This window comes from Drosophila mauritiana, chromosome 3R, assembly GCF_004382145.1.
Source record: "Drosophila mauritiana strain mau12 chromosome 3R, ASM438214v1, whole genome shotgun sequence".
NCBI lineage: Eukaryota > Metazoa > Arthropoda > Insecta > Diptera > Drosophilidae > Drosophila > Drosophila mauritiana.
In genome coordinates this window covers 6943903-6959135 of record NC_046670.1, presented here as the reverse complement: position 1 = coordinate 6959135, position 15233 = coordinate 6943903, and the positions used below count along the sequence as shown (strand labels likewise).

The following is a 15233-nucleotide window of genomic DNA, read 5'->3' as shown; positions in this document are numbered from 1 at the left end:
AAGAATGTAAGTATACATTTTAGAAGCTCCGTGGAAATTGGTTTATTTACTGGCAAATTTACGTTGAATTAGGGTTTCGGCGGAAACGATTCAAACGATTAAGTACAAGCGGAATATCATCAAGCGGTGAGCAGGGCGGCGTGGTAGGCGATGTGTTCGGCGACGAAGGTGGCGATGTAGAAGTAGCTGTGATCGTATCCCTCCCGCTGCTTGAAGATGGTCTGGATGTGGTCGTTGCCATCGGCGGCAGCCAGCAGGTTCTCCGGCAGCAACTGCTTGCCGGCCAAGAAATTGTCTGCTGCACCTTGGTCGATGAAGAGCTCCTGCGGTGTGCTCTCGTACTGCGACACCAGATGCGTGGCATCCCACAGGGCCCAGTCATCCGGATTGGAACCCAGATAGCCGGCAAAGGCCTTCTTACCCCACGGGCACTCGGTGGGATTGGCAATCGGCGCAAAAGCGGACACCGACTGGTACAGCCCGGGATTCTTGAGGGCGCTGATCAGGGCTCCGTGGCCGCCCATACTGTGGCCGAATATACCCCGTCTACCGGGAACCACGGGCAGATTGGCATTGACCACATCCACCAGCTCCTGGGTCACATAGCTGTACATCTTGTAGTGCTTCGACCACGGCTCCTCCTTCGCATCCACATAGAATCCAGCACCGCTTCCAAAGTCGTATGCGTCATCCTGGCCGGCGATTTCCACGCCCCTGGGAGAAGTGTCCGGATTGACGACGATCAGGTTGTGGCGGGCGGCGTGCTGCTGGAAGCCGCTCTTCTGGATGAAGTTCTCATGCGTACAGGTCAGTCCGCTGAGGAAGAACAGCACTGGACACGGTTTACCCTCCAAAGCGGCCGGCGGCAGGAAGACGCCAAAGGTCATGTCGCACTTCAAGGTGTCGGAGCGATGGCGATACACGCGTTGCTCGCCTTCGAAGCACTTGTTTGCGGACAGCTGTTCGAGCGTCATGTTCTGCGGGTGAAACGGAGTAAATAATTTGTAAACTAAAACTGCAATACATTAATTTAGAAAACGCACTTGTTTTTTAAGGTTCTAAAAATAATACGATAAAAAACAGTGTGGCCGCGTGCAGAGCGCCAAAAATGGGAAGCTTTCAGAATATCTTCGAAAATATCGATAGTATCGATGATTAGAAGATTAGACAAGAGCCCATAATATATATTAAGTATAATTCTTTATAATAATATAAAACCATTAAAAATTAAAGATTTTTTTGATGTATTACATTTTTAATAGTTGCAAGTTTAAGAAATGAACATATTCCTCATAAGTAAACATTGAATTGTAATGTGCCCGTTTAATACAAAAAATACTAACTCCATAACGATTGTTACGCAGGTACCATCACTAGCCGGAAAGAAGAAGCGCCAATTGGCGAAATTGCTATTGTTAATTGTTTTTAACGTGAATTACAAGATAAGTACACAGATTAAAAGGCCGGAGAATGTCGGAAGAAGCGGCTAGCACCTCGTCCTTTGGCTTCAAGAAGCGGAACCTCAAGAAGGGAGCCGGAATTCGTCGCAAAAAGGAAACCAGCAGTGATGAATCTGGTAGGAACTTAATTTTACCGCCAATAAAGTAAATACGCAAATATTGATATTCCAGCAAAAAGCAGCGAGGAAGAGACCAAAGGCAAAGCCAGTGCTCTGGTGCGAGCCGAGAACCGTCGAAAGCGCACGAATCCCAACTTTCAGAGCACCAAGACGATGAGCAAAGCAAAGAGACAGGCGGGAGCTACGGGTGAAGACGGCTCATCATCCGCCTCAGACGATGATAAACTGGGCATTGCGTACAAATCCAAGCGCGAGGCGCTGCCCAGTGGTCCCCAAGACCAGGGAGCTACATCGATTAACGAAATGGACACAGAATTAGATCGAGATGCGCAGGCAATTCATGCGCGAGCATTGAAAATCAACGAGGAGCTGGAGGGCAAGGCGGACGATAAGATCTACCGCGGAATCAACAACTATGCGCAGTACTACAAGAAGCAGGATACAGCGGCAGGGAATGCCAGCTCCGGAATGGTACGAAGTGGCCCAATTAGGGCTCCTGCCCATCTGAGAGCCACGGTCAGGTGGGATTACCAGCCGGATATCTGCAAGGACTACAAGGAAACGGGATACTGCGGCTTTGGCGACAGCTGTAAGTTTCTGCACGATCGCAGTGATTACAAAGCTGGCTGGCAATTAGAAATGGATCACGAGAATCAGCGAACGGGTGATGTAGACTCCGATGGCGATGATGGCAAGTATGAGATTCACTCCGATGAAGAAACACTGCCTTTCAAGTGCCACATCTGCCGACAGAGTTTCGTCAATCCCGTGGTAACAAAGTATGAAGATGACAACCATTTCTAAACTGCATTTACTAAATAAATAACATATTAATTTTCTTTCTAGGTGCAAGCACTATTTCTGTGAAAAGTGCGCCTTGGCCCAGTACAAAAAGTCACAGCGCTGCATCATCTGTTCCCAGCAAACAAATGGTATTTTCAATCCCGCCAAAGAGCTGATAGCTCGCCTTAAGACAAACCCAATGGAAAACTCAGATAGCGATGAGGAGGAATTTGGGAAAAAGGAGGATAAAGCGGAAGCAGGGGAGGAAGCTCAGGAGATTTCTTCGGATGATAGTGATTAGTATATTTTCAAATCATATGTACAGGTTGTGAAAATAAATAGGGACATTTTTACTCAGTTATAACACAAATACGGTTTGATTAAATGCTTCACATAAAATCCATTTTACAGCACATTTGCCGCATAAGTGTAGAAAGTAATGTAATGTGTAAACCACCGATAGGTGGCGTGTAAGAAATTGTAAAATGAAAAAACCTTTGCTCCAGATTGAATTGCAGATAAAAATCCTATTTATTATTAATTATGTATTATTTAGATATTTATACAAAATTGTAAGCTGCCTTTTCTTATTTTTGGGCTAATTATTATTATTGGTTAACATACAAATTATGCACAGCATTTCATCTATAAGTTGTTTCACTACGTAATATACATATGTATGAATTATTTATATTTCTTTGGATAATTTGACACATAGATACTTTTTAAATTAATCACAACGAGGCTTGGATTTTATAATAATGTTTAGTCCGCAGGACCTAAAAGCCTTACTCACCTCGGTCATAATGTGGCCAAAACTGAGCACAATGCTCCGTCGCTTGGGAAGATTTGAACAGGCGACTATGGAGTATACGAACGAGCTTCTACCACTCACACTGGGCAGACGAAGGAAATTTCTTCCCATTCCCAAGGGAGCTGCAATAACTATGTGATTTCGATCGAGTATTGCTAGACGTTTGAAACGATCAAAGGCCAACTTTGACCAAATTTAAATTTGGCAAGCAACTGAAACTACTGCCTTCTAGGAGCGGCGAAATTTGGGCGCAATCTTATAGCCATAATTTAATTGTCAGCACTTTCATTTCCGTTTTCGCTCGCATCAGAAAGCACAGTCACAATAGAAAGTAGTGGAATTGTAATGAAAGCTAGGAAACGGAGTTTAAGCGGGCCAAACTTATACGGAAGTGAATTCGTTTGACTTTTGCCCGCTAAAATCAAAACCTCCTGCCAAACTTCTAGGCCGCATTGTTTCACAGCACAAAGCCGAAATATTGGCCAGTGGTAACGAATCGATGCTTAGCCACAAATTCCAAAATCCATCCGGCTTCTCTGTCCACCCTTTTCCCCCGGCTCCGAGCATGCAAAATATGAGCACATAAGCCTTTAAAAGCAGGCCAGCTGCCCAGGATGAGCAAAAAGGATAAAAGTTCTATTTTCCAGGATCCTAGCTGCCACAATGTCGAGCCGATTTTATTGGAGTGAAACTACGGGTTTTATGTTCCCCTGGTAACGTATAATATTTGTACCTTGCTTGTTTACAGCATTCACATTTCTTTAAGACAGCTAAAGATTCAGATGCTGGTAATTGCTGCAGTAGGGAAATTTTCCTCTCCTGCGGATTTTTCCAAGGATAACAATCATCAAGCTAGCTCACGGCTATTAGGTCACGTTCGCATTTTCTCACATTTTATGTGCCACTCACTTATTGGCAGTGCAATGGTTAATTGAATGACAGAGTCGTGCATGATGAACGCAACTTAATTGAGGGGGAGGCAACGATTGTTTCGACCTGCAAATCAGTTTTAATTATTTCCATAAATGCGAAAGTGAGCGGCAGACGTGAGCTCTGAAATTTTATAGTTTCTGTCAGCGGCTTTGATTGCCAAAGCGCAATAAGTAGGCAGGGGATTTCGATTGCTTTTCCGGGCAGGATGGGTTTTTCCGCCTAATTAGGATATAGAAATTTGTGTGCGGTTGCTCACACGATTGCGTCTCGGCCCCAAAGTAATTAGGCGTTAAATGAGTTTGACGCCTCCAGAATTCGGCGAACATGGTTTCGTTCTCGAAACATCATCTTGATGTTGTTTACATTAAGCTTTGTATGCTCGCTAGCAATGATACTAAATTAAATACAAGCCTACTTAAGTTTTTATCCATAAACATTGCAATTATCTCAGTTATACCTAAATTATATTGCCAGCTGAAAGTTTAGATACATAAGAAGGAATGCTGAAGGATTCTGATTATCAGATATCCTTCTTTCAGCTAAAAAGAGGCTGAGTAATTAGTGATTTGGGATTTATTTCATATTTTCCTAAAGATATTCAAAATATTCTTAAGACGGAAATACTTCGCATTGCAGTTTCCAAACAGTTGGATTTATGGTTATTTCTATGGTCAGATTTCAACTGCATATATATGACATAATACCCTAATTTTCGTTCTGAAAAAAGTTTGAAAATCAGTTTTTTTCAAATTTGTCTGTATAATTGTGTATAATAATCAGTAAATAATTACATATATCGTTTTTTCCAGTGCATATGTACACATGTACCCAATGGCATTCATCTGCACGTTTGTTGGGCTGCACGCTGGTTGTTTTCATTCGCTTTTATTTATTGGCTTCTAATGTCATTGACTATTATATTATCCCAGCGGCTGGATGGGATGGTAAGGGCAGAAGTGCCGTTCCCTACCCTGGATTTGCTCCCTGGACTCGGGCTCAACTTGTCGCTTATTGTGTCAATTATCATTAATTTCTAAATGCCCTCCTGTCCGCACCAAGGTTGCAGCACCTTTTTGAATGATACAGCTCGTGGAGCGACCTGAGCCCGCTCCGAACTTTCAGTACGTGTCCTGGCCATGTTGAAATGTCAGACCGGGCCATATAAATTGTTATTGCCTGTGCGTTCCATCAGCAGGACTCCGAGGACTTGCTGGCCCGGCATTCTTAAAGTTGGCCAAACTTTGCCATGCGTAGTTTACGCTTTGACTCCCAATAATTTATCGCCCATTCACTGTTAAGTTTCGCTCGTTTTCGAGTAGCTATAGGTATGTATCGTTAAGGATTAACTTTAGTTTCAAATCGAACAATTAAGAGCGCGCCATAATTACTGTGTAAATGAAGCTCGCTGAACTGCAGGCCGTTAATAATACACAACAGCTATATTATGGCACCGCAAAAACCCCAGGCTCATTAATCTTTCACTTAATAGTCCCGAATAATTAAACAGCACAATTGCACACTGGCCCCAACCGACCAATTAAAAGCCAATTTTAAAGAGATAACAATTTATGAAATTCCTCAATTGAAATATAAAACACATTTCTAAGCGGAAACATACATTTCCATGTGCGTGCGAGCCCCACAAGTTATGGGCCACAAATCTGTGCCTCTGATAAAGGTTCGTGCCCCTGCAGCCACGACCGCAGCTTTAATTTATAACAAACACTCTGTTGGTGGGGCTTTTCCGAATGCGAGGAATCTTTGACACTCGCACTGCGCTGGCAGATATCCAGGAAAAACGACAGAGCAAAATGAAAAGAAAAGAAAACACAGAAAGAAAGAAAGAAAGTTTTCTTCAAAACAAAAACCACTCGACATGTCCGGCCACAAGAATGCTTGTCGCTGGTTAGCCGCAATGCAAATAAAGATAAAATGCAAAGTGGGCAAAAACTGGCCAAATGCAGCTGGCCAAATGCAGCAGCGAGGATGCTTGATGGCCACAATGGCCATGGCTACAGCAGGCAAACAAATCGCTGCTACTTTTGCGCCATTTTCGAATTGATGTTGGTCGATTTCTTGGGATCCCCCGGAATAGCTAGCACTCGCCCTCCGCTTTTCTGGTTTATGACTTTGCGAGTGTTGTCCGCTTTTGGCCAAAAACTTTTGCCTGCACTTTATGATTTTTGCGCAAACTTTTGTCAGCTCGGCTTTTGCTTTGTTTGTCGCCCTTGGTTTATGGACGCCATGGAGCAGATGCCTCCGCTGTTACCAACATATTGATGTTTATTGTACTCGTAACATAAAAAAATATTCAAAAAAATAAATAAAAATAAACCGATGAAAACAAAAATATAATAAGAAGGTAACAAAAGTTTGCGGCATTTCGTCTGACATTTTGTCGATTGCGTGAAAAGTTGTTGCAAAATCAATATTTTCTTTACTGATGTGTTAAAATGGATCTTAATCAAATAACAGAAATAAATTTAAGTTATTGTGGGTTAGGATATAAGATACCCTGCCTTAGGGGGTAGTTAAGACTAAAACTGCGAAACAATATATTTGCGTAGCTTTTCAAAGTGTTTTTCTTAGAATTATTGTTGTTATCAGGGTAATTCTCTTATCACTCTATTTTTTTTATTGAAATTCCCCGGAAGTTTTGCTCTTGTACCATATATAAAAATATTTTATTCCAAGAAGAAAGCACTTTAGTTGAATTCAGCCTGCCTCTTAGCTTAGTAAGGTATTTTCGTATTTTAAGGAATTGTCAAAATAAGGACCAGACGAAAAGTTGTATCGAAAATTAAATTAAAACCTTGTTTCGTCACAAGCAGTTCTAATGGTAAATCCCAGTGAGAAAGGTTTGTATAATTGAATATTCCCTACAACAAACATTGTTGTTTCATGGCCAAACGCTTAGTAAAGGCAGTAAAACGGATTATCCAAGTTATGCTTTCGGCAAATAGCGGTCAATTAAATAACCAGGCCAAAAGTAATTGTCCCAAAAGCAGAAACATTAAAACATCCAGGCCACATACAATGTTTGCACCTTGCCCGTGAATGTCCGGCACGAATGTTGTGGGTCCTGCCGCTCTCGTGTGAAATCGGGGCACTCATCGTATCCTGTGCACAGTTACAACTTCCGGGCAAACACACAAATGAGCTACAAAATACATTTGCAGCCACAAAATGGCAAAATGCCTGCAATGAGCAGGCACTAAGACAACAATAGAATGGTTGACTGGTCTCCATGTCCGTTTCAGTCTAAGCAAATGAGGCCATTTTGCCGGGATAAGCCTGTAAGGGCGGTGTGGTCGGAAGGAAAGCCATTGTCCAGTCCATGAAAAGTTTCAATAAGGAAATATGGACAAATAAAATAAATGAAAAGTGTCGGAAAAATGTAACTTTAATAAGCTCAAAAATGGTAAGACAAAAAGTAAAATGTTTTTAAGCGAATGTGTATTAGGGTGTGTCAAGGGGTTTTTGCTTTTGACAGTTTTGCCAGACTTTTCAACAACAACAACAAGTTGCCATTTGCCGTTTTCCGGACTTTCTTTGGTCGTTGCTAAGCTGAAAATATTTTCATTATAAACTTTGCGACAGGTTTTCCCCTCTAAATGTGCACGTGTATGTGTGTGGCTGTGACTTTGTGTCGCTGAACGGAAACGGAAATGCGCCATTAACTGGCAAGTCAAGCTTATTAGCTGCAATAAAAAATAATAAGCTGCAAAGTTATGTTGCAATTGTGGCATACTTTTTTTTTCACCCACCAGACTGTCTATTGCGGCGCCTTTTCCCCATACAAAGGAAAACATATACGTGGCTTTTCTTGTGTTGAAAATTCTTTGCTACTTACTGACTTGGCTTTTTGCACTTTCGCCTCCTGCGCCGAAGGAGAACTTTTCTCCACATTGTGCTCCTGTCTGCGGTTGATTGTGTGACAGCCAAGGACATCATGCCAAAGGGGACAGGACATTCTTTCTCTCACTCCGCCGGCGCAGAGAGCAAATTCAAGTTAATTTTATTTTAAAAATCGTGCTACAATATGTTCCCGGTCTTTGTGGAAAGTGACCGAGGCTTCCTTTCCGACTCTAACTCGATGGCTGATAGTTGACTCCCACTCGACCCCAGATGAGTGCGATTATGAGACGGCGAATGGGCAGGGGCATCACAATGGGTATGGGAATGGATGTGGGAACAGACTTGAGAATGGCATTGAGCCCGAGAAAGCGAGAATGTGTGGACAAGACACTGAGAACTTGACAAATTGACAATGTGCCAGGCGTTGATAGGGGCAGCTTAAGAAGGAGTCCATTGAAAGTTGATAGTGGGAAGCCGGAGGCAAACGAAAATTTTTAATTGCTCGCCTTCGAGAAACTTGGTGTTTGCAAGCTTATTTTTTTATATTTTCTTATGTGATAAACTTCGGTAACAAATAAGGATTTTAGTGTGTTACTTTAGGAGAAAATTAAATGTAGTATCTTTAAATTAAGTGTTCGATAATTGTTTAGATAAGTTAATACAGCAAATTTAGTTGCTTGTACATTAATATATGTTATATGTTAATTGGATAATGCAACTGGAAAATATATTTATTGTTTTAGCGAGTCAATTAAATATAAATTAATTTACTTAAATCCAGCTACGATCTCTTTATAAAGTGTTTTGTGCCACATTGTCGGCTCATTTTAGCTTAATTTCCCATTGATTTCCGCTCCCTAAGTTATTTGAATAACCATCCAATCAAAACTTATTGTTTCCCATTATAATTATAATAATAATAATCATGGCTGTGGCTGGCGCTGCCATTAAAAGTTTTGAAATTTAAACACCTGTCAGTCGTTTCAGCGCTCAATGGCCCAGCCCGGGATTAATAACAAAACAATTTATGCAACTTTTTCGCCGGCAGTTGGGGTTTTCCAAAACAGGAGCTTTGGAGTGGGGAGCAGGGTATGGAAGAAATTGCTGGGCGGGGTGGAAAGGTAAATAATTTCAATAATGTCCTGCTAATATCGGGCGCAATAACAATAACAACCGCAGGGTGGAAGTTAAATGAGGAAGTAAAGGAAAGATGGCGACCCTGCGGTCAAAATATTTATACACCTTCCACGAAAAAGGGGAGTATATGTCTGCACCTCTCAATCATGGCTTATGCTCCAGCATTACCGTTAGACAGCAGTCGAAAGTAAAGTTTTCGTTACCTTAATGGAGCCCGAAGTGAAGTAAGTTCGGTGGCCAAAAAAGTGGCTGCGGTGTGCGAAGATTTCGTAGCGTATTAAAAAAGTTTGCGCTGCCAGTTGAACTCCGACAACAGGTTGTACTACCTCGTACTACCACACTTTTAAACCGCAATCGAGACCGCCTCCCTCAAAAAAAAAAAAAAAAAAAAAATTCAGAAGACACTTTTATGTATTTCGTTTCGGATTCACCTGCCGAGCCTGAAACTAAGTCAGTCTGCAGGAGTGCTACGATTCTGGCCCTGAGTAAATGATGTTGAAAAACTTTACTTTTATCTGTTGATACAAAGTAGGTGGTTTCCTAGTGGCCTTCTCGGTGTTTCTTCGATGGCTCCACTCCTTTGCGGTTCGTCTACATTTCTTTTTTGGCCAACGGATTTCGGCCCGCTTCTCTTGGCTGACTGCCCTCAGCTTTGGGACGAAAGGTAAGTACTTATCATGCTTATTTGAGTCCAAAAACGGAATTTCGTTTTTATTATAATTTTGAAAAAAGCAATGGTTGCAAGCCCAACCTAATTAATTGCATACTAAATAGTATATTGACATCTGATTAATACTTATTTTTCGAGTGTTACTCGCTCTGGTAGAAACCAATTGCTTTTATCTTCTGTGTATTTTCCATTTAACACATATGTTTAAGAAGAGCAAAAAGGTAATTCCATGAATCATATATATTGATTTGTATTTGTTAATCGTGTTATATATATTATTTCTGCATTATACGATTATTTTGGGCTCAATTTGGGGAAAGATTGGGTGCATTATTGGCCGAGTGTCTTTAAGTTTTCGTATAGGCTGGGAAGTTTTTAGTGTTATTTCGGTTCTCACTGCGTAAAAAGGCTTACGAAAAGTGTCTGGGAAAGGGAAAGTAGTAAATAAATTAACTGTTTCCAAAAACCTTATTTGAGAACTACAATTACTCACCAATCGAAGATCTACACAAAACCTTCCCATTCAAGACAAACGCAAATAGTGTAGGCAGCTCACTGGTACTATTAGTGAATTGAACAAACGCCTGACCACGATATCCATTTTCAATGTTACGAATAGCATCCGTGGTGGTTGGGTAAGGCTTAATAGTACTGACTTGCTGCAAGGAGAAACAGGACTTCGTAGCACCAGTAACGTTCAATCGTTTGGTCCTTACTCACTTTTTTAGCGCCATGGAATATAAACCTAGTAGAAAAGTTCAATTTTTGAACGCCTGCTTCATCGGCAGTAAAAATGCCAATGAAACTCCCGTTGGCATCTATGCCGTATGTGAAATAGTCCGAGCAATTGTGGCTTGGTAAACTTAAAGCCTCTGTAGAGGCGAAAAAGAAGCAAACTAAAATCAGAAGAATTTTTGCCATTTCGGTGGAATAAAATGAAACTCTCCCGATGAACTCTTGAGCAGAACTGATACTTAGCTCAGCCAAAGCTTCCATTTAAATGTTAAAAGAAGAATGAGCTCTACACTGGAGATAAGCGGAGTGAATTGCACACGAGCTCCATCTGTCGGCGGTTTTATTTATAACTTATACATTTCCTGAAATACACCGATCTGTACCTTGTTTAGTTTCTACAAAGCTTAATTTGTCAAATCTAATGCATCTCGAGCATTAATGTATGAGTAATGATTTATAAGTTAAATCATATGTTTTTTTTTCTGATAACGCCTCGGTCGTATTGTGTATATAAATGATGTATGTACATATGTATGAATGTTTTGATTGCTAATCTTTTAGTTTATTTATAAAGAGTATACTTTGTGGAATGTTGGGATTTGATATATGGATGCTTATATAGCATAATTTAAGAATAATTTATAACATTTCATGGCTGTTAAGCCTTGCTACGAATAAATGTATTCTATGAGGGTGTCGTGTTTTCTTTGAGGCACGCAAACGATAATATTAACTTATAGATTTCTTTCAATTCACGCCCTGCAAAGCTATAAATCTCAATTTAAAATCAGTGCCAAGTGAATGGGCTTAACTTTTCATTCAATAAATACTGAGCAGAAACGTATGCCCCTCCCTCGTCGTATGTGTGTCCTTTGAAAAGTGGGCAGAGTGCACGTAGAATGCATTAAAGATAAAAGCCGCTGCAGCTCGGGAAACTTCAAACTGGAAAATATGATACAAAAGGCAACAGTGGATGGCGAAGTAGATGGGGTGAGCAATAGAATGTTGGCTATATGCAGTGTGCCCATAATTTCCAACAGTGGTTTTTATGCTGAATGTGCATTTTACGACTTTTTAAGTGCCAGGGCAAACAAAACTTTCCGTGGGAGCCGCAGGACCTCCAGGACTTCCAGGACCAACACCAGATGCAGCAGCAGAAGCAGAAACAGAACGAGAACCAGAACCCTGCCGTGCAACTGGCAGCTGGTGCTTTGTGCTGCCGGCGGGACACCTTGTATGTATACAAAAGACGCCAGACATATTTTCTTTCAACGAGAATAAACTTTGCTTTTCAAATATATATTTTCAAACTTTCAAACCATGGTGAAGCCAAAGCCAGAAAGGGGCGCATTAAGTCCAAGTTTACGAAAACTTAATTCTATTTTTAAAGCACCAACAAATACACAACACACGCTCACACCCGCACACACACACCTTCGCAGGACATGGAAAGGCGAAGAAAGGCAAGGCAAGGCAAGGCAGTTGCAGTTCCGTTTCCGCCCGTTGTTGCATGCAGGCACTAAGTTATCGTCTTTATTGTTTGTCACATACATGACCTCACAATTGTGTTCCTGTTCCTTGGCTGCTCTGCCTTAGCCGCTATACCCATTCCCATTGCCGTTCCCATTGGCATTGCCGCCTTTTGCGCTGAATGGCGATGCGAGCGGAAACGGAAATGGCATAAGTTGTTGTCGCCTACTAGTTCACACGTAAGTCCGTTCATTCAACAATAAAACGACGCTGCTGCAGCGCTAAAGACGCTACAAAAGCAGGGGAAATGCCGTGGACCTGGCCACTGAGCTGGCGAGGGCCAACAATGAAATCCCATAAAAGAAAATCAAGGCGGTGGCTTTTCCGGGAATTCAGAGATGGCAATGTGATATACTGAGTGCCGGCGCTCAAACGGAGAAGCCTTTCAGTTTTCCTTGTAGTTGAGGCACTTCTTTTCGCTCTCGGGTTTGTTTAGGATGTCCTTCAAGGAACCATATAATTTTGATCAAAGAGAGGTTTTGATAGTGGTTTTCTTATACTTTAAATGAATTGTTCGACAAAAAATGTAGTAAAATGTGACTAGAACTCAGTGGCTGGGGTATAATGGGCCTTATGGGCTGATGTTTTCTTTTCCTCAAGATTTATCATAATAACCTTTATCAATTAAAATTAAATTATTGGAATTTCGTTATGGAAATTATGACAAACTTAGATATAAAGAAAATCAATGGTCTAAATTTAAGTAATTTTAATATTAGCTGATTTTAAAGCTTCTGATTCATCTTTTATTAGTTTAAACAAGGTTAAACCCAAGCCATGTTGATGAATTTCAACTGAAAATGTTAAAATTAATATCACGCTGTTTGACAGAATCACTGTTTCCCATCTCTATGGGCCACCTGGATTACTGCTATTCGTAGCAGAAATTTGCTGCATCCACCACGTCGTATACGTAATGTGCGTTGTAAAATTAGCAAAAGCTCTCACAAGCCCAAACGGAAGGAGTTGGGCCGGGAAAGAGGATCGGAAAAATAAGCGGGAGAAGAAGGGCAGCGGGCATTTCATAAAAACTGCTAACTTCCTAAACTGATTGTGCCCTCCTCTCGATGGAGGGAGTAAGCTTCAAGTTGAATAGAAAATTGCAGCTGCAAAAGTTCCTTTCTGTCGTTTGTTGTCACTGTATTGGATCAACCTCCAACCTCTTTAGTCCGGTCCCGATGCGAAAACTCCGCCCACACTTCCTGTTTCTCCTTTCTGAAGCGTTGCACGTTTTTCTTATTCAAAAGTTATTGTGCTGCTGTCAGGAAAGTTTCCCTTTTTCCCCATCTCCACCTTCTCAAATGGCCAGTAGCCGGCCAAAATCCAATAATGGCTCACAGGGAGAGAGAGAAAGAAAGATTGAGAGAGAGAAAGAGGGAGAGGGAGAGAACGTGGGAGAATGCGAGTGAAACGGGGATTTACGCACACACAGACCATGCGTAGCTTTCAAATACTAATCTACGCGCTATAATTGAAAAACTAACAGTTTTTGTAACGAGTTTTTCGTGCTTTTACTGCAAGTGTGCGCATTTTTAGTTTCTGTATCCCTGCGTGAGTGTCGCCCACTTTCTCTTTTCCACACATGCAGCCACTTCTGCCAGGCCTCCAGGAAAACCGTAGCTCGGATGGAGTTTTTCCCATAAGCTGCAACAATCATTCTTTCAGCTTCGTTTTTTTCCCGCCCTTTTGAGCACGCGCGCATATTTTTGCTGACTTTTCGGCATTTTTTCCCATTTTTTGAAAGACGATGCTGGGAGGGGTTTTCCAACACTGCGGTGCACCCTTTAAATTTGGTTAGCTTAGAAATTATTTTTCCTATAAGTAAATGGATTCACAATAAAGGGTTGTTTTAAATATATAAAACTCGTAATAAAAAATTCAAATAATAGACAAAATTTTTAAACTTTCTGGTATCAATATGTATTTCTTGGCTGCAATATAGTTTATAGTTTTGGTCACTTTCTTGATGACCTCAGCTAAGTCGAGTTGGTAATCATTAAACCCCAAACCAAACACTTTATTTCCACATATTTCATAGGTATGAGGCAGCTAGAAATGCAAGGAATGGACGGAAAAATACCCATGAAATTGAAAAAATATGATGACACCTTCATTGCAAGTGAAACAATGGCTGCCGCTTGTGTGTGGTGGTGTGTGTGCGGACGGGTGTCCGTGTTTCGGTGTATATGTGTTCGTATGGGTGAGTCCCCTTTCAGGGATTTGTAGTGTGGGCTTTTGTGTGCACGCTGACTTGAAACATTTTTGCACTGCTCTGTTCGCCAGATTTCAGTCGAAGCGAACACAAACAACAAAACCGAAGCCGCACAAAAAGTGAGAGATAATTTTTGGAAAATTTCGTCAGAAAACATTTTGCCGCTGTCAGACCGATGGCAGCTTTCAATTCCTCTTTTTTATGACTTAAGAGCCATATATGGCCAGAAGGATTTTGGCTTTTTTGTCACGATCTAAGCCGCGGTTCTGTTCCGATTGCCCGCGTGCGTTGTGACTCGCATGAATATTGGCATTCTTGGCTTTTCAATTTCGCCGACAGCTTTACCAGATCGATTTTCCCACTTTTTCTGTTCACATTTTGGCAGTGTACGGTGAAATGCTCATAGTTCAAATTACCTGGCCAAGTGGCGCAAGCATTAAATTAAATACCTTTTGTCTGTGGCCATTAAATGAAACGAGTTTGGTTCAAAGGAGCGTGTTTTTTACCCCTCACAGTTGAGGTCGAAATTTCTGCCAAGGGTTATGCCCACGTTGACCAAAAAAGTGTGCGTTCGAAGAGCAACAAAAGGCGCTCGAGGGAGAAATTCAATCAATTCGCACGTGACATGATTATTTTATGTTTTTATTTATTTATGGTGCCCGCATTTTATTTTATTTTGTTTTGTTTTTATTTATTCCTATGCTTTAAAAAGTGTGTGCGACCATAACGTGATGCCTGTCACATTCCGGCGATCAATAAAGAGGTTGGGGCTGAATCTTGAGCTATGAGTTATATGGAATAATTAACGTTTGATGTTATTATTTAAAATAGTGGTACCATTTTAAAAGGCTTCCTTAGGTTTCACAAGTTGTCTTAAAGTTCCAAAGTGAATATCCAAATGAATTCATTAGTTTCAAGAGTCTTATTATAGATCCAAGGTATGTGGTTTAATAATTAATAATGTATAATATATCATACTCAG

At 41.1% G+C, this 15233-nt stretch overlaps 4 protein-coding genes across 5 annotated transcripts; 2 read left to right on the top strand and 2 right to left on the bottom strand.

The window, feature by feature from the left end:
* Window positions 1–13: 13 nt before the first annotated feature.
* Window positions 14–3302, bottom strand: LOC117143600 (S-formylglutathione hydrolase). Of its 2 annotated transcripts, none has more exons than XM_033308351.1 (2): window positions 3159–3302; window positions 14–977 (listed from the first exon to the last, which is right to left on the bottom strand). In XM_033308351.1, the coding sequence occupies exons 1-2, from the start codon at window positions 3285–3287 to the stop codon at window positions 120–122; spliced, it is 987 nt and encodes a 328-aa protein (XP_033164242.1). In that variant the 5' UTR covers window positions 3288–3302; the 3' UTR covers window positions 14–119. The 2 variants fall into 2 exon arrangements, with proteins under 2 accessions (XP_033164242.1, XP_033164243.1); XM_033308352.1 differs by lacking the exon at window positions 3159–3302 and adding an exon at window positions 1044–1133.
* LOC117143599 (E3 ubiquitin-protein ligase RNF113A) lies at window positions 1365–2715 on the top strand. The gene is made up of 3 exons (XM_033308350.1): window positions 1365–1576; window positions 1632–2358; window positions 2426–2715. Exons 1-3 carry the CDS (start codon window positions 1471–1473, stop codon window positions 2661–2663), a joined length of 1071 nt encoding a protein of 356 aa, XP_033164241.1. The 5' UTR covers window positions 1365–1470; the 3' UTR covers window positions 2664–2715.
* Window positions 3303–9497: 6195 nt separating the features above from the next.
* On the bottom strand, window positions 9498–11026 carry LOC117145482. Its single transcript, XM_033311159.1, has 3 exons — window positions 10495–11026; window positions 10268–10433; window positions 9498–10197 (listed from the first exon to the last, which is right to left on the bottom strand). The coding sequence occupies exons 1-3, from the start codon at window positions 10768–10770 to the stop codon at window positions 10061–10063; spliced, it is 579 nt and encodes a 192-aa protein (XP_033167050.1). The 5' UTR covers window positions 10771–11026; the 3' UTR covers window positions 9498–10060.
* Window positions 11027–11306: 280 nt separating this feature from the next.
* Window positions 11307–12680, top strand: LOC117145483. The gene is made up of 2 exons (XM_033311160.1): window positions 11307–11499; window positions 11589–12680. The coding sequence occupies exons 1-2, from the start codon at window positions 11461–11463 to the stop codon at window positions 11883–11885; spliced, it is 336 nt and encodes a 111-aa protein (XP_033167051.1). The 5' UTR covers window positions 11307–11460; the 3' UTR covers window positions 11886–12680.
* Window positions 12681–15233: the final 2553 nt, after the last annotated feature.

Coding starts and splice junctions, on each gene's coding strand:
- LOC117143600 (XM_033308351.1), bottom strand. CDS start 3,287: ATGGGAAGAAATTTCCTTCGTCTGCCCAGTGTGAGTGGTAGAAGCTCG. Junction 978..3,158: donor TTGGCCACATTATGACCGAG/GTGAGTAAGGCT, acceptor TTTCACCCGCAG/AACATGACGCTCGAACAGCT.
- LOC117145483 (XM_033311160.1), top strand. CDS start 11,461: ATGATACAAAAGGCAACAGTGGATGGCGAAGTAGATGGG. Junction 11,500..11,588: donor TGGATGGCGAAGTAGATGGG/GTGAGCAATAGA, acceptor CGACTTTTTAAG/TGCCAGGGCAAACAAAACTT.
- LOC117143599 (XM_033308350.1), top strand. CDS start 1,471: ATGTCGGAAGAAGCGGCTAGCACCTCGTCCTTTGGCTTCAAGAAGCGG. Junction 1,577..1,631: donor AACCAGCAGTGATGAATCTG/GTAGGAACTTAA, acceptor TTGATATTCCAG/CAAAAAGCAGCGAGGAAGAG. Junction 2,359..2,425: donor GTCAATCCCGTGGTAACAAA/GTATGAAGATGA, acceptor TTTTCTTTCTAG/GTGCAAGCACTATTTCTGTG.
- LOC117145482 (XM_033311159.1), bottom strand. CDS start 10,770: ATGGAAGCTTTGGCTGAGCTAAGTATCAGTTCTGCTCAAGAGTTCATC. Junction 10,434..10,494: donor TATTCCATGGCGCTAAAAAA/GTGAGTAAGGAC, acceptor TTCTCCTTGCAG/CAAGTCAGTACTATTAAGCC. Junction 10,198..10,267: donor TTTGTGTAGATCTTCGATTG/GTGAGTAATTGT, acceptor TCCCTTTCCCAG/ACACTTTTCGTAAGCCTTTT.